At 39.0% G+C, this 23,346-nt stretch overlaps 5 protein-coding genes across 5 annotated transcripts; 1 reads left to right on the plus strand and 4 right to left on the minus strand.

The window, feature by feature from the left end:
- Nucleotides 1–4,576: 4,576 nt before the first annotated feature.
- On the minus strand, nt 4,577–4,902 carry BKA55DRAFT_586339 (uncharacterized protein). Its single transcript, XM_046194545.1, has one exon. The coding sequence runs from the start codon at nt 4,879–4,881 to the stop codon at nt 4,669–4,671; it is 213 nt and encodes a 70-aa protein (XP_046041230.1). The 5' UTR covers nt 4,882–4,902; the 3' UTR covers nt 4,577–4,668.
- A 1,888-nt stretch (nt 4,903–6,790) lies between these two features.
- Nucleotides 6,791–9,385, minus strand: BKA55DRAFT_263628 (uncharacterized protein). Its single transcript, XM_046185437.1, has 3 exons — nt 8,981–9,385; nt 8,828–8,921; nt 6,791–8,779 (listed from the first exon to the last, which is right to left on the minus strand). The coding sequence occupies exons 1-3, from the start codon at nt 9,265–9,267 to the stop codon at nt 7,019–7,021; spliced, it is 2,142 nt and encodes a 713-aa protein (XP_046041231.1). The 5' UTR covers nt 9,268–9,385; the 3' UTR covers nt 6,791–7,018.
- Nucleotides 9,386–14,534: 5,149 nt separating this feature from the next.
- On the minus strand, nt 14,535–16,122 carry BKA55DRAFT_698244 (heterokaryon incompatibility protein-domain-containing protein; the record flags this gene model as incomplete). The annotated part of the gene is made up of 2 exons (XM_046200495.1): nt 14,535–15,898; nt 15,972–16,122. The coding sequence occupies 2 exons, from the start codon at nt 16,120–16,122 to the stop codon at nt 14,535–14,537; spliced, it is 1,515 nt and encodes a 504-aa protein (XP_046041232.1).
- A 2,103-nt stretch (nt 16,123–18,225) lies between these two features.
- BKA55DRAFT_546939 (uncharacterized protein) lies at nt 18,226–18,817 on the minus strand (the record flags this gene model as incomplete). Its single annotated transcript, XM_046190970.1, has 2 exons — nt 18,226–18,616; nt 18,669–18,817. 2 exons carry the CDS (start codon nt 18,815–18,817, stop codon nt 18,226–18,228), a joined length of 540 nt encoding a protein of 179 aa, XP_046041233.1.
- An 833-nt stretch (nt 18,818–19,650) lies between these two features.
- BKA55DRAFT_529850 (uncharacterized protein) lies at nt 19,651–20,427 on the plus strand (the record flags this gene model as incomplete). The annotated part of the gene is made up of 1 exon (XM_046189102.1): nt 19,651–20,427. The coding sequence occupies one exon, from the start codon at nt 19,651–19,653 to the stop codon at nt 20,425–20,427; it is 777 nt and encodes a 258-aa protein (XP_046041234.1).
- Nucleotides 20,428–23,346: the final 2,919 nt, after the last annotated feature.

The following is a 23,346-nucleotide window of genomic DNA, read 5'->3' on the forward strand; positions in this document are numbered from 1 at the left end:
GTAATTATTATTTTCCTTATCTTATTTATATTCCTTATACTAGTAGTATTTATAAGATAGTTATAATAATTTATTATATCTTAAGTAAGTTAGAAATATTTTTATAATATCCTAAGTATTGAATTTTAGCTCCTTATAGTAAGGGTTTATAGTATCTGCTATATAGTAAGCTTAAATATATAGGCTCTTAAGCTTATTAATATTACTATATTTCTAGCTTCTTATAAATATCTATTTTCTATTAAGGTATATATCCTGTTATTATATTTATTAAATAGTGGTTTATAAGGTTATTTTTACTTATTCTTGATTTATTTATCTTCCTTATAGAGGTATTATATAGTATTTTATACTGCCCTTTCTTTATATCTTATACTTTAAGAGTATTATTAGTAATATATATAAACCTTATTTTTACTTTATACTTTTTTTAATTATTTCTTCCTTTCTTAAATAGTTATTTATATTAGGATAGTATTAATTATTTTAATACTTTAAGTTATTTTCTTATATTAGAGGTATTTTTTATCCTTATAGGTCTTTTAGGTATTTCCTAATTTCCTATTTTAAGGGTCTTTCTTTCCTTATTATCTTAAGGATCTTGGTTTATTTTATCTTTTTATATTTCTTTTTTTCCTTTCTTTTAAGGTAATAAGTATAGTCTTTTTCTTTTTCTTATTATTAGTTTTTTAAGTTTTTTTACTATTTCCTTTAATATTTATTTGCCTTTATTTTATATAGTATTAAGATTTAAGGTATATTTCCTATTTTAGTATCTTTTTTTATTAGGAATTCTTCTTATAATTCTTAAATTAAACTATCTAAATATAAGTACTATTTATATTTTAGCATAATGCCTTTATATAAAGCTATTATATTATATAGGCTTTATATTATTCCTAATACTTAGGTTTATATAGCAGTTTAGGGTTTTTATTTATTAATTACTATTAGTATTTACTTACCTTAATTAAGGTCTTTAGGTTTTTTAATTAAAGATACTTATTAATAATATATCTAAACTAATTATAGTTATAGTATTTAACTTTAAATATATTATAAGGTCTTTTATTATTATTATATTATATTACTTTAAGTATTATAAGTCCTAGTTTAGTTTTATATTATATATTAATATATCTCCTTCTTCCTTAATTAGCGTTTTATTATTTATTAGTGTTTTACTAAGGGTTATATATCCCTTTATATCTTTTAGCTTGCTTTTCTTAGCATTACTTATATTATTAATTATTAATTTTTATAGTAATATTTACTAGTTTATTTAGGTTCTTTAGTTTAGGTCTAATATTTATTATTATATCCTTAACTTCTAACTTTAATTCTAAATATACCTATACTATATAAGCTTCTTTGCCTTAGTTTAGCTTAGCTACTTAGTAATAGTATTTAGCTAGATAGTCTATAGCAGATCCTCTCTGTTTAAGCTATTATACTTTTATTTTTATAATATGTTTTTTATTTATTACTTTAAAGGCATTTCTAAGCTTTAATTTAAAGTTTTTATATTTCTTATAAATATATTTTATTATTTCTTATTATTTTTTATATAATTTACTAATATAATTTTAAATAATAAGTTTTATTAATTATAGTACTTTATCTTTAAGGAATTTTATATTATATTAAACTTTTAGTTTATTAATAATAAACTAAATAAGGTAATATATTTAATAGCTCTAGAGGCTAATAAGAAATCCTTAAAGTTTATTAATATTATTATTAAATAGTTTAAGCTAATAAGGTTAAAGGATTTCTTTAAGGTCTTTTTTAGTTACTATAAGGGCTATAATATATTTAATATACTCCTTATAAAGTTTCTAACTATTTTCTACTTCCTTTTTAAGTGCCTCTATAATCTTAATAAGATTAATTACCTTCTTTTTTAGGTTCTTAATTTTATTTTTAGCTATATTAGAGTTATTCTTTATATTCTCTAAGAGGTTATTATATTACTAACTAAGCTATTTAAGTCTATATTTAAGTTTTATAACTTCCCCTTTATAAATACTTAAATAAGTAAGGGTAATATCTTTTTTATTTTTATTATTAGTTTTTATAAAAGTATCTGCTAGGTTAAGAGGTATCTCTTATTAAGGGTAATACTAGGTATATCTTAAGTTAAAAGGCTAGATTAAAGTAATAAGTACTATTATATTAGTATTACTTAATATTATATAATATAGTCTAAATAAGAGCTATTAATATATAATAATTAGGTTTTTTAAATAAGTAAACTAGTCTATATTAGGTTTATATTTATAAATTATATAAGGCATAATACTAAGTATTATAAAGTATTATATCTCTTAATAATTAAGTAATATATATTAGGCTTATTAATATAAAGATACTTTATTAATAGCTAGTAAGCTAAGTTTTATAAAAGTATTAATAAATATATTCTTATATATTAAAGGTAGCCTAATAGCTTAATAAAGAATAATAATAATCTAAAGGTTAAATTTCTAGGGATTATTAGTGATTTATAATAATCCAGTCTTAGAGTATTATAATCTAAGTAATTTAATAAGAGAGGATTGTTATTAGGAGAAGTAATCCTTCTGTAATAGGTAGGAATTGTAGGGGCTACGTGACGTAGCTATATAGGCCGTAATATAAAGCTAACTTATAAATTTAAAAAAAAAAAGAAATTATTATTTTTAATTAATAATCTAATTTATTAATATATAAAATTAGATATATATATATATATCTTATATATTTAATTTACTAATATTAGCTTAATATATATTTCTTTAAATATTATTAATATAAACTTATAGACTATTTTATATATAATATAAAATATATTAATTACCTCTTCCTTGTCCTTTTTTATATTTAAATACTTCTCTTATTTTAATTTAATTACTTTAGCTTATTTTCCTTAATATAACTAATATATAATTATTATTTATATTACCTTAATTATAGCTAAGTATATAAGTATATAATTTATTATATTTATTTAATTATTAGTTTTATAAATTCTTAATATAGCTAACCTATTAATAATATTTTAATTTTTTTAAATTTATAAGTTAGCTTTAAAAGGTATATTTAAGTATTTCTAATATCTAATATAATTTAAATATTTATTACCTCTATAGCTAGTAAAGCTTTATTAAGTTAAATTATTATACTTAGCTGCATTAATTATAACCTAAACCTAGCTATATATATATTAATTAAAAAGCCTCCTAGCTTAAATTAATATTACTTCTATATTATAATATATATTATCTGCTTTATTATACCTGCCTTATTAGGTATCTAGCTAGCTAGTGCCCTAAACTGATTTTAAATTAACTACTGGCTGGCCTATTATGAAATAATTATTAGCTTTGCATGCCGGCGCTATGATACCTCGCTTAGGTCTATAGGCTGGTATATTATCCTCCTTCCTCTCCCTTGCAGATTTCTTTATCCATGTTCTTTGCGGTACTATTCTTATATGCCTTAGGGGGTTTTAATTATAAATAAATACCCTTCCTTACTATATCCTAACTTATTAGCTATTAGCGGTTAAATATATAGGATTTGATTGGTTATAGGTAGCGGCGTTAGCTATATTAATACCCCTTTTGGGTTTTAATTATACTAGGGAAATCCTTAACATCCTAAGCAATCTCCCTTATAGCTGCTGCTTTAATGCCTTTATAATGCTTTTTTTAAATATAGTTTAATTTCCTTAGTACTATATATATAATAGTATATTATATAAAATAAATATAAAAATTTAAGTAATTTAATAAATAATAATATCTTTAGCTTTTTAATCTTACTTTAACATATATAATAATATATATTTATATAACTATTTATATATCTTACTTATATTCTTATTAATATTACTTTTATTATTATTATATTATAAAGCTTTAAACCTTTTTTCTAACTATATATCTTAGGCACTTAAGTTAATAACTAATATAACTACTTAACCCTAGTCTCTGTTAACTTTAATTAATTAATATAATTAAACTTTAAGCTAGTTATAATACTATAAGTATAATTTTCTTATACTATTAGTTAAAATATAAAGTAACCTTAATATAATAAATTAATATATATAGTTAAAATGTATTTTACTTAATAAAATTTAAAAGTATAGTAAACCTGTTTAGGTTAAATGGATTCGCCATGCTTGTTTATTAGTGCCGTTCTTTTTACTATGGGTGTTTAAATGGATTCGCTAGCGAATCTGCCGCGCAGCTAGGATAGGGAGATAAAGAGACGAACACATACCAGACCCTGCACCTGATCTCTGTCCAACGGATTTAGAGGCTTTGGCGCGCCATTGGGCCCCGGATAGAAGTCCTGCGTCGTAGGTAGGATGAAGGAGCGACAAATTGAGGGACATGGCCATGACCGGCGGCTGTGATGGAGAGGCCAGTGTGAGGTTTATGCGGCCCGCCCGCGTGGAGTTATCAAAGCCGGTCCAGTTACCACTCCAACTCCAGTTTCAGCGGCGGGTGGTGCTGGTGTTGGCCAATCTGTGCCTGGAGCTGAGGTCATGTTCGAAGCACCTCCAGCTGTTGTGCTAATCACGCCAGGCACTGTACTAGAGACCTTATTTTCGACACGGGGCAGCTGACCTACGTCATTGTCACTCTCTGCATCACCAGTTGGAGATTCGGACGGAGGCTATTGGGGTTGCGTTTCGCTCTGGGCTTCGATCCACGATTTGAAGTGGGCTTTTGCTGGGTCTTCAACTTGAGCTTCATCTGTCACTTCAATGTGGCCTCGGAATTCTCGAAGTTCGCTTGGTAAATCGACATCTGCTGGTGCCTTTGCTTCTGCCTTTGGTTGGAAGGGTCGATCCCTTAGTACGGATTCGGCTTCTGGATTTCCCTTCATCCCAACCAATCCCTACTCTTGGCGTTGCACAAGGTGATGCGATAGCAAAAGTTCACGGCACGAGATTTTAATAGTCTGATTAAATTGGGAAATAGCAAAGGGTGAAATGCTGCGAGCTTGTTAAGTGCCAGAAGAGAGGCAGACGAACAGTAAGTTACGGCGCATCACTGTCTCTCACGGGGAGGAAAATCGCGGGCGTAGTAAATGTGTAGGGCAGACAGGGGAGGCAATCTGGATATCAGGCGACAACAAGCCTGAATGAAGGCCAATAAAAATAATGCGACAACGTTGACGACAATTCCATACCATTAAAGGCGCAAGTTTGTTTGATAAAACTTGAAGGAAAGGTGGTCGCAAAGTAAGAGGGAAAAAAGAGCGCAAACCATCCGTCACCTCTCGCAATCGCGTGCCATAGGTTGTTTCGTTGCCTTAAGTACGGGTTGAAACAGCCAACGTTATAGAAGTATGACTAAAGGTGTGTGAGCCAACCTGGTGCAGGCACCTTAGGAAGGCATCTGGGAAGCCCCCCCGTCGCGAGTTGAGTAGAATAGAATAGCAGCTCACTCTTTGGGATCGTGCACGTCGCCTTGCAGGACCTACTTGCTTGGGCTGTAATAAGTGATAAGAGAGCCACCTACACTACAGTTTGGCCAACAAAATTCCAGCAATAATGTTACCGTGTAGCAGACGCTACTCCATACCTCTTAACTTTATCTCAGTGCCCACAAGCCTCAATTCCCGTATTGACTGCGGGGTCGGTCCAATTAAAATGCCTCAAACAAGGTGTATTTTATTGCCCACCTAAATTCTATTATGATAGAAGTACCAGCAATTCCCCAAGGGGCCTCTTTTTTGGCCTTTTGACCTCACTTGGCCTTGCCGAAAGCCCTGACAAGCAAAGCAATCCAACCCCATCTTCCGGCGGACAAGACCGTACTCTTTTGCTGTATTTCAGGGTCGGATTCGTCCCCTGCGCGATGCCTCTTCCTTGACTGACTTTCTTCATGATATGTGTTGAATAAGGCGTTGTAAATGCACTCTCGCCACTCCCCTTGAGTCGTATACCTCTTCCAATTTGACTGGGGCCCGCGTAGTTGAGCAATATAGCTATTAGTAAGGGCCACATCAAGAAGGAAGGCCCAACAAAGTGCCTGCTAAGTGTCGTGGTGGAGGGGATGATCGTAGGCATAATATTGTTGAAGTGAGAAGATGCTTGTTGCTTTTTTCACCCTAACAGTGCAGCAGGGGAACCACTGTTTATGTACAGGCATAATCTCTTGTAGAATGTTCCTCCTTCTTCCACACCTTGCCACCGCCTTGGTCGCCTCACACTTGTAATCTCCAACATAATGAGACGCTTAGTTGACGCCGGCGCGCCAAGACGAAACTTCTCCGAGAAGGGAGAAGCCTCACTCTAGTCCAGGGACAGGATTCGCAAGGCCAGAACGAGGTAGATGTGCAGTTAGAAGAAGAAAGTCGTCGCAATGGTCGTCGGAAGCGGAGGCCAGAAACGAAGGAACGGCGGTGTGACGTCTACGGCAAGGCAGGGCATAACGCACGAAGATGCCAGATAGAAGTAGTAGTGTCTCAAGAACACGGTTCCAATTGATTCGAGCCGATTTAGAGTGTTGCGGTTGATTCCGCAGGGTAGAGAGTAGCGAGGGTGTGGCCAAGTGCCTCATTCGCTTATCTGCCTCACTCGCTTATCAAGTACGTTATATCCATTCCACATGTCAACCTAGCACTGATACACGAATGCAGACTGAGATAAAAGATCAGTGTGTCGATTGTATTATTCCCCCCATATCTAAGGAACGACGAAGGTTAGTCTCTTATATTTGTGTTCAATCTGTTGATCTCATAGGCAGCAGGCTGTTGCCTAATGCTAGTTGAGGTTGTTCACATTCATCGTGATCCTTGCCTAATTTTGGCCTCATTCCAACTCTTGACAAGCTTCCTCCAACAGTAAGTGAAGGTCTCCGGAGCTTGACACCATGTCTACGATAGCTTCAAATGGATCTACTACACTTGAGGGGCTCCATGGATAAAGGTGCATCCACGCCACTCTCTCCGCTCGTGGATTTAATGGACTGGTTTGCAAATCTAGACCAATCCTCAACTCCTCAATGAAGCACTTTTAACAATCCCAAATTGCGCCATAAGCTGGTACGCCTCTTGTTTCAAGACCATAAACCACCTTCTTCGTAGTTTTCTCATTCGCGATAATAATGACAGCTTCAGCTTTACAGCTCTTTGCCAAGTTGTAGCCCATTTTGACGAGATCGGGACGGCCTTGCTTCTTTGTATCGTGAATGATTGCGTTCGGAAAGATTTTGGTAACAGTACGACAGAGGTCTTCTCCGAAAGCTTCTTCAGGCTGTTTTGTTGACCAGATGAGTTGCGTCCCACCAGACGGACTTTGAATGTAGCCTAACATCGGTCCAATACCGGAGCCAGTCGCGATGAGAACAACCCGGTTGAACAGGGTTGCAATGCGCATGGCACCGCACGTCGGTACGCCTCGGATCCAAATGTGGGACGGGCTATCCTGAATAGTTGATTTAGTCCAATCACCAGCGTTCGAGACGATGAGCGAGTAGCCTTTCGGCCGGCCGTTGACGGCCTCGGGGGCGGGAATAGTGGCGAACGAGTGCCACTCCACGAGGGGATTGTATGATAGGCGAGCGAATGAGCCATTGACGGGGACTGTATAGCCAAAGTGCAGTCTGATCGCGTGGTCCGACATCTTTTCCGCCTGGACGGGTACCTTACGGAGAAAGAACCACGAAGAAGCGACACTTACAGTCGCTACGGCCAGGAGCCAGAATGGTGGTGACCGGGCGCAGGCTTGTCCCAATGAAGTGCCGGTGGCTGCATTGTCCTTGCTTGCGATAATTACTTGAACCCAGAAGAATACGAGCATGGTCCAGCCGATAAATCGATGCGTTCTCTCAAACAAGTCGTGGTGGCGCTTACGCATCGACGGCCAGGCAAGACCGATCATGACGGCGAAAAGGGCCGAGAGAGCCCACGAGATAACATTGGATGTGATCGACTGTTTGCCCCAGTTTGAAAAACTTCCGCTCACCATGCAGACAATGTCGGCGATATTCGCCGCCAAGAGCCAAGCTCCTGCACTAACGGCGGCACCGGAATGGACACCGCCGAGATGATATATCTTTGCAAAACGAGCCCGAATGAAGAGAGGCCAGGACTTTGGTGCGCTGCAAGCGATTGTGTATAGGACGTTGATGACGAAGTCCTGGCGGACGAGAACGGCCATGGCCAGATTGATTGCCGTGATGTTGCTTAGCCACTCCCGGCTGATCCCGGTCATTACCAGAGCAATGGCAGCCGAGGTGTTGAACAAGCCAACGAGCGAGGAAAGCCGCCAGTAGATAATGAGTACCCCGTAACGGAGTCCGCGCGAATATTTGCGGTGCTTCTTGTCGGGGAGGGCGGCTTCGAGATCGATTTGTTCCTCGACCAGAGTGGCATCCGACGGGTCGGAGAACGAGCTGGTCTGTGGAGCACTTGAAGCTGAAGAGTCGGATCGTGAGTGACCGAGTCGAGCGGGTTTGGGTGGATGGATATGGCCATAGGGCGCCTTTTTGCCTGTTGATATAGGATCCTGGGGAGTGGATGCAATGTGCCGCAGTGCTTTTTTGTCCAACTTGCCTTTCTCCGCCAGGGGCAATGCATCAAAAAAGTGATATCGTGTTGGTATGGCATAGTAAGGTTGATGGGCTTCGAGGTGGTCTTGAATCACTGGAAGAGGACAATGGCGAGGCGTGACAAAGGCATGAATCTCACCATCAATGAGCAGCGCAGCCGCCCCTTGTACCGAAGGGCACGAGTTGAGAGCTGCAATAACTCCATCTAGTTCAACACAAAAGCCCTGAATCTGTGAGCGAAGAACGCTTCGATTGCAGTGAGGGAATCAAACCTTGACTTTGACATGATCATTGACAGGCCCCAAGAAGGTGATAGTGCCGCTACGGTTCCACTGGCAGAGATCTCCAGTATCGTACATCTTGGTTCTATGGGAACATGTCAGAATCAATTTTGTGGCTACAAGAAAGTGCATCGGATGATTTACCCGTCTTGACTGTATGGATCGAACCTGAATCTCTCAGCTGTCTTTTCCGGTAGATCCATGTATCCACGAGATACCTCCGAGCTACCGGCCCACGAGACGCCAATCTCACCTACAGTCGCAGGGACAAGGGGTTCATCAAGTGTGTATCTCTTATTCCAGGGTGTAGGTCTTTCTACAGACAGAGGTTGGCCAGGTTGATGCCCATGCATGATGTTGACAACGGTAGTCTCAGTTGGGCTGTAGCAGTTTATGCAAGGAACATGAGCAACGCAGATATCGGCAAGCATATCGACCAGTTAGATACAAGAATCCAACAGAACGCACCAATAAGTACCTTTGCGAGCTAGGCTCACCCCCGATAGCCACAGCTTCGAGATTCGGGCAATCCTGGGGGTCGTGCTTGGCCAGGATGCTCGGGTGCAAATGAGAATGACAATCTGCAGATGTGGGCTAGTTGTTATGAAGGCGTACCGCGACAATTCTTTCCCACCTGCTGCAAGGCTTTTGACCAGTTGGAGCTGCGCATTCCCATAGTGCCGCCGTTTGCTAGACAGCCAAGCGTTTCCCAGGCGGCTGTAGCCCATCTGAGTTAGCTATCATAGCGTGATGGAGCTAGCTGGCGTAAGACTCTTTGCATTACCGGCCGGTTTGGACAATTTCGGAAGCTCTTGGGTGAAAGAGGAAATAACGTCGGTCTATTGCCGTATTCGGTTTTAATGCAAACCCTGTCGAAGGCTTAAAAACGGCTTGCCTGACCAGCTGCAGCTACAACAGCCCTTTCGATGGGCTAAGCAATGCGGAATTCGACACATGCTACTCCGTACACAGGGGCCTAATACAGTCCCGGCCGAAATTAGAGGCCGCTTGCCTAATTCAAGAAATGTAAGATAAGCTTTCGCGCATGGACCGAACCGTAGCCAATGTGGCTTATGATAGTGCACCGAGCGCTGCAAAAATCGTAATGTTGACCCTATCTCCTTGTAATGCCTGTCATTATTACATATTGTCATCAAACTGACTAATTATAGGTTCTAAAAGGTAGAAGTCATCTGATTATATATAGATGTATTTAGAATAAGTCCTAGATTTCTAGCTTAAAATGACTTTTAAAGAAAGGCCAAATTAGAGCATAAGATCTTACTCTCTGTAATGTTATTTGGATAAGCAATCGATAACAAAGGTTAATATCTTCCCTTAACTGAGGTCTATTCTGGACGTGGAGGGATGATGACATCTGCCCATTTAAATCCATAATCAGCGTCTATGGAGATTACAGCACGTGCTTGGACATATTCCCAGCATTTCCAGTCATATACACTGTAAAAGCCACATTAGCCACTGCTGTGGTTCGTGCGCGAAAGCTTATCTTATATTTATTATACTAGGCAAGCGGCCTCTAATTTCGGCCAGGACTATAGCGGGCAGCTGACCACGCAGCTAATGCACAGGGTCATCGACCGTGCAGTGACACTTGTGATAAACTAATAAATGCAGGCCAACAATTCGAAACAAGGGGACTGAATAGGCAATCATTAGCTGCGTATGCTCCTCAGTGATGAGGTGACATACCTACCACATATACTATATCAGTATTAAGTTATTATAGGGCAGACTGGCCTGCTCTGCGGAGATTGCAGGGTCCTGGCAAGATAATTAAGATTATTGATTTACCCTTAAAGAAGAAAACCTCCTGCTATATTAAAGGCATTGGCTATAACTAAGCTTTCTCTCTTACCTTATATAATAAATATAAATAAGTTACTTTATATATAGCAGCAGCTAAGGTAGATAAAACCGGCAAGATATGGCTTTTTCTTAACTTATATTGCCTAAATAGTATTAAACTATTACTGCCTGAAACGCAAACCTGCAACAATGCCAAAGCAGTTATGCACTTTGCTAGCCGTATTGCATATTGCCTTTGCAGGGGCGGCTCATCAAACTGTCGTCCGTCCGAAGGAGGCCTGAGCGTTGATCAGTGACCAATTGGCCCTCTGTGACATGCACGTCCGGCAGGGGACGTCATTCCGTCGTTGCAGCCTGATGGTTCTTGGTTTTGTGGATGGCTATGCTGGACAATTCTCGCGATCAGAGCCCCACTGACGACGGAAAAGGGCATTTGGTCAGACGAACGCTTGGGCCGCCTTCGAACATTGGATAGTCGGGAACAAGTCCTGCAACCTTACAGCTAGCCACCTTAGCACGATGGTGGCAATATGTAATTCGGCTAGTAAAGTATATAATTGCTTTTAGTATAGCTGCAGGTTTAAGTATTAGGTAGTAATAGGCTAAGGAGACTTTAATAATATTAGTTAAGAAAATAATATATCTTTAATATTAATAATTTATTAATATTTATAATAAGGCAAGATAAAAAGCTTTATTATAACTAATACTTAAAATATAATAAAAGGCTTTTTTTTTAAAGGCAAATTTATAATATAAGGTTAATTACTAAGTTATAGCTATTTTTATATAATAAGATAATTTATATAATAAATACTTAATATTAATATAAATTATAAGGTAAAGTATATTACCTTATAAATAAGAAAATAAAAATATATATAAAAGCTAATAATTGCTTATTTGGTTTCCCTTACTGCTATACTATAACTATCCTCTTACACTACTAGGTAACTTGCCAAGCGCTTTTAAGTTATTTACCTATACTTATTAGTCTATTATAAGTACTACTAAATGCCCGATAGCCTTATGCTTCTATTGCTGCATGGTTGGCTGCCTGCTATCAAGCCTTGTATAGTCGGTCTGTGCTGGGAGGCTTTTATGGCTGTAGCTAGTCAAGCAAGCCGTGTCTGGGCTTTCGACATGGTTTGCATCTAAACCGAAAACGGCCACGGACCAGGGCTGTTTGTTTTCTCTGTTTTCAGAAGGAATAACCACTGTTGTCTATCCTTTCGGTGACCCTAGCCGCCTAGCGCCCACTCCACGGCAGAGCCATGCCTTAAAATCTTTAGGAACAGGTTAAACAGCACTGTATTATTCTTTATCCCTAGTTAAGACTACTGCTTTTTCACTGATTTCACTTTATCTGTTCTCGTACGCAAGCTCAATTGGTCACGTGCCCCACCACGTGTATTCAATTGATTGAGTCATGACTTCAAATCGATTTGACTTTCGCCAACTAACTTACACAAAACTCAACACAATTCCTTTACAGAACCCCGCCTTTACCCCGCATTTATCCCAGAACTCTATAAAATTATGCTCTAAAAGTCTGTAAACGCTGCCCCGCCAACAGGTTATCCACTATATAAAAGTAAACTAGTCTAACTTTTTTAATTATATATAACTTTAATAAAATATATTATAACGGTTATGGCAAGCATTCTAGGGTAAGAGGTCTAAGCTTTGTTAGTGGGGGCCAGATAGATATCTATGGTAATAAGGTATAAAAGGGTAATATCCCTTTAGGACTAAAGACTTTCCTTATGCTTTTTAAGAGGCTTCTTTAGACTTAATTCTTATTCTTTTTTCCTTTATATTTAATACTATTAAACTAATTATTTAATTCTCTATCTTATAATAAAGACCTTATCTTAACTAAACCTAACTGGCAGTTTATACTTAGCTTATAGTTAAGAAGTATTAGAAGATATTATCTTATATAGTCTTTTCTTTATTATTGCTTTTTACCTTTAAAGTATATATAAGATAATAATCCCTAATAAGTTACTAAATACAGGGTGTAAGGTTTAATAGCTATTAAAGTATAGCTAGCTTTTATAGTAAACTTAATATATATATAGCTTAAGATATAAGCCTATAGATATTAAATTATACTTTAGCTAACCTAATATAATAATATTACCTATAAAAATAGCTAACTTAAACCTAACTTAAGTTATTATTACTACTCTAATTAATAAGCTATAAGCTAGAATATATTATATCTTTTTTAATAATCTCTTTTTAATACCTAGCTTTTTTATTATTTTAAGATATTTAGAAACTAGGGCTATAAGAACCTGCTAGATAAATTATATAATAATAATTATAATAGCTACAAGCTTCTTTAGATAGACATTATAATAGTGCAGCTATAATGCTGTTAGCGGTTGCGGTTAGAAGTCGGGTTAGATGGCTTACTGAAGCGTAATGGATAATTGAAGCGTGTTATTCTTTTAGGTAGGTTGTAAGAAGAAGGTTAGGGCTAGCTAACAAGTAGGGCTTATTAGCTAGTATATATATAGCTAGGTTTAGGCTATAATTAAGGCAGCTAATTATAATAATTTAACTTAATAAAGCTTTATTAGCTATAGGGGTAATAAATATCTAAATTATATTAGATTTTAGAGATACTTAAATATAACTTTTTAAATTAACTTATAAACTTAAAATAAATATATATATATATATTATATTATAGGTAAGTTAAATATATAATAATTTTTATATTTAATTATTTTATTTATAATTAATATAAAATTATAAGTATTATTTTACTTTTTAATTTATTTATTTAATTTATTTATTAAAATATAATTTAAATACTATTAATAGCTAGTAATTTAGCCTTATATATAATACTAATATTTATTAAAAGTTACTTATAAATATTATTCCTTTATTTATTAAATTTTTATAAGGTAGTTTATATTTTCTAACTATCTTAATATAAAAAATATAAAAAAGTTATTTTATATCTATATCTTACTCTTACAATTCGTGCCTGTAACAGCGCTATAAGACTTCTATAAGTAGCTATAAGCACTACTGTAATTGCTATAATAGCAGTTATAGCCTAATCTTTTACCCTGTAGCATAGTGGTTAGGTGCGACCGTTACACTTCCCTATAAGATATATAATAAGAGAATTTAGTAAGTTAATTTATTATAACTTAAATACTATTATAAAATATTTTAATTAAAGGTTCTTTTAATAAGGGTAGTTTAATTATATAAAGGCATATTAACTAAGATAGTTAATACTAATCCCATTTTAACCCTGAGATTTAAGACTACTATATTGCTATGTGATAAGTAACGCGACCAGATCGCCCGCACTACTGCCCATCCTGTGTTTACAACAAGGCTAATTAGACATCTTCCCAGCTCTTGCGTCCAGGCCGGCACTACAGAAACACTGCAGTAACCTTTTTTGCTGATGTGTTACCCATTGCCGGCATCTTCAATACTTCCCCATACATCATACCATACACATAGCAGGATCCGACGACCTTGAATTTCATCTCGTTGCTCCCTACTGGCCTGATGACCAATGGAGTCTGGACAGTCGGAATAATACATATCATATCGCCGGGTTGTATCAAAGGCGGTCCCATCCCGCTGTGATCATTCAGGGTCAGTAATTAGTGACAGGCTCGAGAAATTGAAAAGGAAAGACACCGGGTTGGGTTAGCGAACGGATGACTTACCAATAACCTTTGGCAGAGGTAAAGAATCTCTGTCCCTGGATACTGTTTGCCGAGCGCTGCCGGAAAGGTATATAGTGCTTAGGCTCTCTCAAGCTCCATCGTTCGCGCCAGCTGTGCTCCTCGAGATAGGAATGTATGGACGGACAGTGCTCTTGTCAAAAGTCTGCAAAACTACGAGCAATAGATGGGCCATCCTCTTCCTCCATAATGGCCAAAAGGGTACTTGCAAAAGCAAATGCCTTGTCTTCGTAAGCTAGACCATGGCAGGTCTCTGCTTCCTCCAAGAGCGACCAGTACGTTTCCGCAAGACTAGGGCGTTCGGTGAGCATTGACTCTGCGATGCGGTAGCCAGGCTCCCCGCCATCGCCTGTCTCCCTTGCGGCGACATCTCCGCGGAAACCGGTCGTGTCAATAAGATACAGGCTGAGCTCGAGAAATAATCCATCGACTTGTGGGGGTAACTTGCCTACTGAGGTCATGTCCTCCCCCCGACTGGCTTCATATCTGCCGTTGATAGCCCAAGCCCGACGAGCATCCAACTGGGGGCACCACGACGGTCCACTGGCGAGTTCGTCAGGGATACTGTGCCATACTAGGCCAAGGAACCGCAGCGAGTGGGCACTCAGCCCGGAAAACAAGCAGAGCCGCAGTTCTGACAGACTTTTCGTGTAGTCTGCCATGACCAAGAGCTCTCCGTCATCCGACCTTGCAAGAGGGTGTCCGAGGAAAGCATAAACGAAGTCCCTATGGTCTGTAGCCTTTTGAATGTGTCTCGCCCTGAAGAGCACATCTAAAAAGTCAAGTTTTGCACTTTTCAATGACCGCTGGAACAGGACCCTAAGTATGCAGGAGGACTTGAACCAGGAATTTTTGTCATCCTTGACGTACGAGGACCAGATGTATCTGAAGAGGTCCGAGATATGGCCTGTCCTGATAGATACGCCTGGAAAGGAGGAGCCTGTCTTCGCCCATGCCTGCACGAAATCCATAACCTCAGCAAAGTCAATCATCGAGGAGCCGTAGGCAAGCACCGCGTTCTTCGCAAGCCCAATCTCCTGAAGGACCCAAACCCGCTCAAACCAGGGGTGTGTAAATACAGGGAGTACGTTCTGCAGCCGGGCAGTAGTGACAGGACCGTAACCATCGTCTGGTTTCCACCACTCTCTGCTGTTGAGCAGGTCTTCCGACAGGTACTTCGCGGCAATGTGGTTGTAATCCTTGATGACACTGAACGCGACATCTGCGGCTTCGCCGTTCTGGCCGTCGTCACCGAGACACACCACGACCCGCTGGGCATGCACGTAAATGTCGCCCATCATGTTGACATGGAAGCTCTTCTCTGCCAAGTCCGCCTGATTGATGCACAAGGCATCGGCCCATATGCGTATTGGCTCGCGAGGATGTCTCATCTGGCGCAGAGCTTGGAAGAGATTAGCAGTGATTTCGAGTTCATGGCCTTGACAATGAATCGAGCGGGCGTCTCCGGGGTTACCCCAAACGTATGATATCGCGTCGTACGCTTTGAATATGTGTCAGGATCAGCCGATATGATTCTCATAGATGTATTTCCGTGTTCGGACGGAGGATCTCACCTTGAGTATCAAATTTGGCAGCGTGGAGAGAACAGTCTATAGGGTCGCCTATAGCTCCTGGCTCTAGGAGCAGAAGGCGGGTCCATTTCCCTGCTGGCAATGGAGAGTATAGCTCGTGGGCCCCGGGTTGGGATTGATTAGCTTCGGACATGCTTCTTTTGCCACAGAGTTGGACTGGGAAGCTCAATATTGAATGATTCAGTTGTGCTCGGCTTACGCTGACTTGCGGTGAGCTTTTTTCTCTGTGAGGGACGGGCTTTGAAGCCCGCAGTGTGGACAACTGTCGTAACGGGACTAGGGCTTATATACTGGTTTTAACAATAAGGCATCCACCCTCAGCATTTTGCCGGCCAGCAAAAGGTTCTTCAATGTCCTACAGATCTTTAGTGTTAGCTTGTGGGTCCCTCGCTGCCCCACAGCCCCCTTGCAACTCACTTAGTAAGCAGCGTTTCTTCGTCACTTGATTGCAGCCAAATTGACCGGATCAAGCTCCGATAGAGACCAAGGCGTCTTCGTTCAAGTGGCAGCGGAAGTAATAATCAGACTATCTATCATCGCGCATGGAACCATTCCAGCCCCATCACCGGTCACTAAACGATCGACACCGGAGCAGGCCGATCTAAAATGTAAAGATATAATGTTGCGAGGTGATGCTGGGCCGGCTGCTTGTTCCGATTTTTCAGCTACCCACTCGTCACTTTTACAGTACTGTCAGGATCCTATCGCAACTGACAGCTGATAACTCGCATAGATGCATTCATTTGCCCTTACCTTGGAGCTTATAACCTCATAATCATCTTATATACCTTACTACTCCGCCTTGCCCCCGCGCTTGGACAAGGAAGGGATCGACAGCTCATAAGGCTGAGACAATACAGTGGTTAGTCACTTAGGCAATTGCGCGCCGTTCCCTTCACGTCGGCATAGGCCTACCTCTGATTAGAGGGCCTGGGCCTGGTAGATGTGTTACTAGTAAATTTTAGTAATTATTAGGTGAAGCTAGATACAAGGGTTATTAATTTAGGAGGAATACGAGCTAAATGCAACCCTATATACGAACTATACATTAAATTGCCATTAGGACTAAAGAAGAGCTTTCTTACTACTATTTTATGATTTATTATCTCTTTACATAGAGGACACGATAAGAAGAATTACACGTAAGAGATATTTCTGTCGGTTGTAGGAGTATGGTAAGCGTCCTGCTTAAGGTCGTACTTTTAACAAACTCTAACCAGCAAACTTTTGGTAATACTAAATATGAAAGTGATCATGTTAGTCAGCTCTATCTGTCTCTGAATAATTAAAGGACCTTCTCTTTCTAGCATTAACTCTGCGTTATTTACACGGCTACTTTGTTTAGGGCGGCCGCTGTGCATATGGGAGGAACGGCCCCTGGCACCTATCCGCGTGCGGCTGAGGAGCGGGTGATCTACGTACTAATACACTTATTTACCCGGCGGCGGAGTCAAGCAAAATGCATTAGTCCTAAACGGGCGTTTATGTCAAAATACCCCTGCTTATCTCATGTGACACGTTGTCTCTAACAATCCCATATAGAAGGCGACTAAGAGGAATGCTGAGTGATGAATTGGTCATGCCATTTACCTGTTCCTATGCCGGAAACTAAGTTTTGCAGCTTTTAGAAAAGAACACCCTCCGTGACCACCTACGTTTTCAGCTGAGACAACATTACATTATTCTTTACCAAAAGTCCGACTACATGGCACAGCAACGAATCACTGCCCTGTAGATAGTTAAGCCTCACAACAGCAAGCAAAGATTGCGGTCTGACTAAATTGCCACAGCAGCTAATAGTTCAGCCACAAAAGGGGTAGGCAGTGTTAAATCCTCAACATGCCTACAGGAGCGTCCGACCCACACTACATCCACCACCCGTCCGCCGTGAAACCCGGTTTAGCCGAACAATATGTAAATCTAAATTAGATTATACTTTTTTTGTTTTGTAATAGTGCCAACTGAGCATCAGGTTAAAGAGAAAAGATCAAGTATACATAACAGACTCAAAATAGCAGTCTTTTTAAGAGCGTGATAAGTAAAGTTTCACTTTAAAGTGAGCAGTAAAGACTGTAATCTCATTATCTGAACTTAAGGTCCTGTTTCTAAAGAGCGTCTGTGACAATACATTTGCTTCGTCTCGGTAAAGAACGTCCGGTATGCATCCCTAGCTAACTCCGAGAGCCCACCTCACAGCCCCCCAAGCCTACTAAATCTCCATGCCATGTGGTATGCCTTACTCGCAACCATCAGGTCGGTTCGACAGACACTGAGTTGTGCAAGTGTTGCCGATCAGCGTGTCCCGAGACAAGCCCGACACGGTGTTATCGCCCCAATTACACTCTGAGACGACTCTATAGCCAGCAGGGGACAAGTTGTTCTCTTTACCGCCCGACACCGCTTTAGCCCAGCTGATGCAACACTGCTTACCACTGGCTGTCTTGCAGATGGACCGCGGGCTCTGTTTCAGCTGTGTGCTTGACTTTTCCATTTGGTAAAGCAGGTCGCTGCAGATCCAGATGGGGGCGCGGTGGCTGCCAAAGCAGGAGACTTGATTGCTACCGCATCTCTTGGAGAGTCCACTCTCATCACGCTTTTTGGAAGCAGCAGGATCGGCGTCACCGTAACTGTGTCCGTGTTAGAGCGGCAGTAAATTTCAAAGGGCTCTCTGTAACTGACAAGGTAAGAACTCCAGCACCGTCATCCACGGATTCCTGTGCCAGTACAATAAGTCCCTCTGGCGCCTCGGGCACTTTTGGGACAGTAGCAGCAGTGGCAGCATAGAGAAGGCTGCTCAAAACCAACAGTGTTTGCTTGGAAAGAACCATCTTGAACTGCTTGGGAATTTGGAAGAGAGTAGTGACAAAAGATGATTGTTGAGGCTGGAAAGTGCTTTGGAATGAAGTTGGGTTTGAGGAAATTATCCAGACATATTTATAATTTCAGTTCTAATCGTGGAAAATGCCGGTTGACATAGAGATCGAATACGAGACGGATCAAGCTGCGGCAATCACTATCACAGTGGAGAATATTTTATTAGCTTCCTTTATCTAACCAGAAATCTCAAATGATTATCTATGCTCATTTCTAGACTAGCTTCTTGTATGATAGAATGTTGTCGTATCAATACGAAGTGCCTTGATTGACCCAAGAACAAAAGAGCCGAATTTAGTCAGCTGCAGGTAGCTGACACATCAATTAAATTAGAATGTGGGCTCATTCGTTGTTCGATATTGGTATGCTTGCATAGTTTCGGACAAGGCTATTGCTACTCATGATGTCTTTATCATGTGAGGTGAGTGGAACTTTTGCGAAAGGAATGATATACGAATAGTGCACCTGTACTAGGGTGGATAAGTCTCGACTCTTAGGCCTCAGATATGCTTGGAGATAACGACAGCTCTAGTATTTGTAAGAATTATGTAAATGTTGCACTCGGATGTCATGATGACACCGAGCTGATCCCGGGTCAGAAGTTTACAGGCAAGGCCTCAATTCAGATTCCTCAGGTATCCAACAAAGGGATATATAAGGCCCTTTGGTTTACCAAGATAGGTAAAAAGACCAGCTCTCTCCCAAAACAACAACCCAAACCTCTCCTGAAAACTCTACATCCCGACATCTTGTCAACATGCGTGTCACTTCAAGCATTACTTTGGCCATGAGCAGCCTAGCCCTTGCCGCAAACCTCAATTACGCGGATAGCATCCACGCTTTGAGCTTCGGCAATGTCAAGACCGAAGGCGAGTCTGGTGGCGTCGTCTGGTTGAACGTTACCGGCTTTGCCGTGGACAAGCTTCCCCATATCCAACAGGACATTGGCGTGCAAACAATGGATAACATCGAGGCTCTCAAGACCATTGCGGGCCTTGCAAGCGTTGCCGCTAAGCAGGCCAAGTGGGGAGACCTTGTGTACTTATACAACGTCTTCGCCATGAATGGTCATGCCCCTTACGCCGATGCGTCTAGCTCTGAGATGCAAGAAGGCCTGCTCTCTGCTGTCACCAAGCCAGACAAGTCAGGAGTCGACTCGGAGCTTATTGCCCTGTACATCAAGACATCTTCTTCCCCCCTCCTGGTCAAGGCTTTCGAGGCTCTTCATACCACTCCTGTCCCCTCTCGCACTCACAAGAGATGGGATAGCATCTATTGCGATAGTGCCCACAAGGCTGTCGCCTCAGTTTGCCGCTCCTTGGTCGACAGCATCCATTTCAACGTTTCTGTTAAGTCAGGCGGCCCTCGAAACATCTGCAAAGGTGGTTGCTGTATCAGCTGGAGCGCCAATGCGACCTTCCAGATCGAAAACTTATACCCTGCTGCCAATTACTGTCTCAGCTACTGCCATACCGCCAACATTAGCTGTGAAGTGTATGGAGTAGAGCTTAAAGGAACTATTCTCGATCAGTGCTTGAGTAACCGAGCCAACGGCTGCACCTAGATCTGTTCGAAGTTATATGAGTGACTGCGAGATCTCACAGTCAACTGTTGAGGATTGGGTAGTTAAGAGTGGGGAGTAGAAGGAGAAGGCGATAGTAGAAGGCAGTAAGAGAAGAAGGGGCAAGGACAAAGGAATCAGGCCAACCATCTAATTGAAACCCTATCACGCTGCTGATTCTCTTTGGTAATAAGAGACTCATTCTTCGGAAGACTGTGGACCTAGGCGAGACAATTCATTTTCGTATTTATCCTCAGCGTTATTATAATAGAGGTTGGATATTCCAAGAGTATATAATGGTAAAGATAAAGATTATATTTAATAATCTTAAGCTATACTAGGTATATATATGTAGTATCTGGCAGGAGGAGTTAATTTTAGGTACTAGAATTAATAATAAAGTTAGTATTTAATCCCACATTATTAAAGTTGGATTTCAGATAATATATCTCTTTGCCATTATCTAGACAAATATAACCAGAGGTCTTTAAATTTTAAAGAAAATGCCCTTCTAGCTATATTAGGTTTATTATTAGTCTTTAGTTAAACCTTTAATAGAGGGTTCGTTTATAGACTTCTAGAGCTTTTCTTTATATATAATCTAGGCTAGTAACTGCATATATATTAAGGTCTTTATAATATCGCATCTTATTAGGAAAACCTATTAAAGATTAATTTGCATCTTCGGGTCTTCCTTTATGGTTATAGTTAGGTTGGAAAGTTTTAGTTAATATAAGCTACTAGATAGCAATTTGGGTTAATAGCAATTATACTAATAAAGAAGCTTATATTAAAGAAGTGTTCCTTATTACTAAATAGTATATAAGTTAGCTACTAACTAATTTACTAAATTAAAGATAGAATTCGGTTAACTTAATTTAAGAAGTATAATAGCTATAAAGATTTTACTAGGCCTATACCCTCTAGGTAGATATGCCAAGATACTGCTACTATACTATTACCTTATAATAAACCTTGCCTCCACCTTAATAGATATAATAGATATATCTTTATATATAAATCTATACTTAAATACTATAGGAGACTAGTAAAATAATATTACCTATTTCGTATAAATAAAATCTAAGAATTAACACCTCCCTTTATACTAAAGCAGATCTAATATTTATTTTATAAGATAGGCTAAGCTAGACTATTAAAATACTAATAATGCTTTAATTAATTATAGTATAATTAAGACCTTAAGGTAAGGCTTTAGAGCAGATTTAGGAAAGCTATTAGAAAATTATACCTAATAAATAAGGATTTAAGGGATTATTTCCTATAGGATATAAATAAAATTAACATAAGGTTACTAGTTAATATAATAGTAATATATAAGTTAAAAATATATTCTAAGATATAAAATTAAAAAGAAAGAGTATTTAAATACCTACTTATTAAAAAGAATTTATATTATATATTTTAGGTTAAGTAGAAAGATAGTATTATATAGTAACTTATAAGTTAAAAAGTAGTAGTAGTAGAATAAGAGAGTTTAAATTTAGAGAAAGTTTTGCTTATTCTTAAGTAAATAATAAGCTAGAAATAAAAGAAAAATGCAGCTAGGATAGGATTATCTATACTGGTCGGCGGGTCAGGGTCGACCTTGGTGTTCAGGAATAACAAAAATCGAATTTTAATATAGTCCAACAGCCCAAAATCAATTATACAATAATTACGTAAATTAATTCTGTACCTCGTGTTAGAGGCGTTAGTTGAAGCCATCGGGTTAGCTAAAATTAGCATTTTAAATTTTATATCTCTATTCTTCCCGGGCCGCGATTTGTTTGGTCTGATGCCTATTAAGACCTTGACTTAATAATCGAACGAACCCGAAAGCTCTGCTAAAGTAGCTGTCTCTAAATCAAATGATATTGCACTAAATAAAAAGCAAATCCATTTAGTGAAGAAAGTGGTATATTATGTTATTCCGTATATAGAAATGGGGATTAGTGTTAAGTCAGCCTGAAAAGCTATCGATTGTTTGATATCCTTTTTACTGCAATAATACGCCAAATTGATCAATCAATCAATTGTGGGAATTTTATATATTTCCTTCTAAACTTGCGTCTCTTCTTACTTCTATCTGTCTGATTCTGAATTTCACTCTGACGGTGAGAGCATTGAGAGCGCTACCTGGCATTGTGCTGAGTTTGTATGGGCATATATATGCTTTTAGCTACAGGTCTCGACTCTGGCGTTGTACATTTGTCATTAACGACTGTGCAAACTAGGTCTGCACTTGTTCTTTACGGGATAAGACTTAGTTATAGATAGTTAAGGATAACTTCTTGACTGCACAAGAGCATCACTGTCTTCTCAACCCACTATGTTCGGCTATAAGCTTTATAAATCGAGTGAAAATTCCATTCTTATTGCACAGTTTATAGCCGCATGATGTTCAGATGCGAGCAATGTCTGCGAGATTTGGAGATTCTGGGGTGTTGCGATTACTGCGCTGTGGCGGATGGGGCTTGGGAGCTGAATTGTCCGATGGCTTCGTCACCATCGTAGGGACTAATGATGTGTCTCAGTGTGAATTCCCCAATTCTATATGCACTGCTTTGATAGTCTTTTCAAGTTCTGGGAGGAGAAAGGTCAGACGAATTTATATACGTATTATCTATACAGATACAGGGCTATTTGCTTCGGTAGCTCGGGCAGCTAATGATCTTACCGATTACGAGTGAAACCGGATTTAGAAGACTTGGGATTAAGATTCTTTTCGGATGAACAAAGAGACGAAACTTGTTGTAATCTTTGACCAAGCACGGCTATGCCATTGTCAGTGTTGATGAGCAAGGTCTCAGCCACTTAATCGGCGACCTCGGTATCATATCAAGAGGCGCCAGTGAAGCCCTACAGTTTATTTACAACTGAGACTTTAACGGAGTCTGCTACTGCCATTGGTACATTTTA

The sequence above is a fragment of the Fusarium redolens genome (genome assembly GCF_020744475.1).
Source record: "Fusarium redolens strain MPI-CAGE-AT-0023 chromosome Unknown BKA55scaffold_34, whole genome shotgun sequence".
In the NCBI taxonomy this organism is placed as follows: domain Eukaryota; kingdom Fungi; phylum Ascomycota; class Sordariomycetes; order Hypocreales; family Nectriaceae; genus Fusarium; species Fusarium redolens.

Excerpts from the sequence above, each read along its gene's own strand:
- BKA55DRAFT_586339 (XM_046194545.1), bottom strand. The coding sequence starts at position 4,881 with ATGAAGGGAAATCCAGAAGCCGAATCCGTACTAAGGGATCGACCCTTC.
- BKA55DRAFT_263628 (XM_046185437.1), bottom strand. The coding sequence starts at position 9,267 with ATGCTTGCCGATATCTGCGTTGCTCATGTTCCTTGCATAAACTGCTAC. Across the intron at positions 8,922-8,980 it reads GATCCATACAGTCAAGACGG|AACCAAGATGTACGATACTG; the intron begins GTAAATCATCCG and ends ATGTTCCCATAG. Across the intron at positions 8,780-8,827 it reads ATGATCATGTCAAAGTCAAG|GGCTTTTGTGTTGAACTAGA; the intron begins GTTTGATTCCCT and ends TCACAGATTCAG.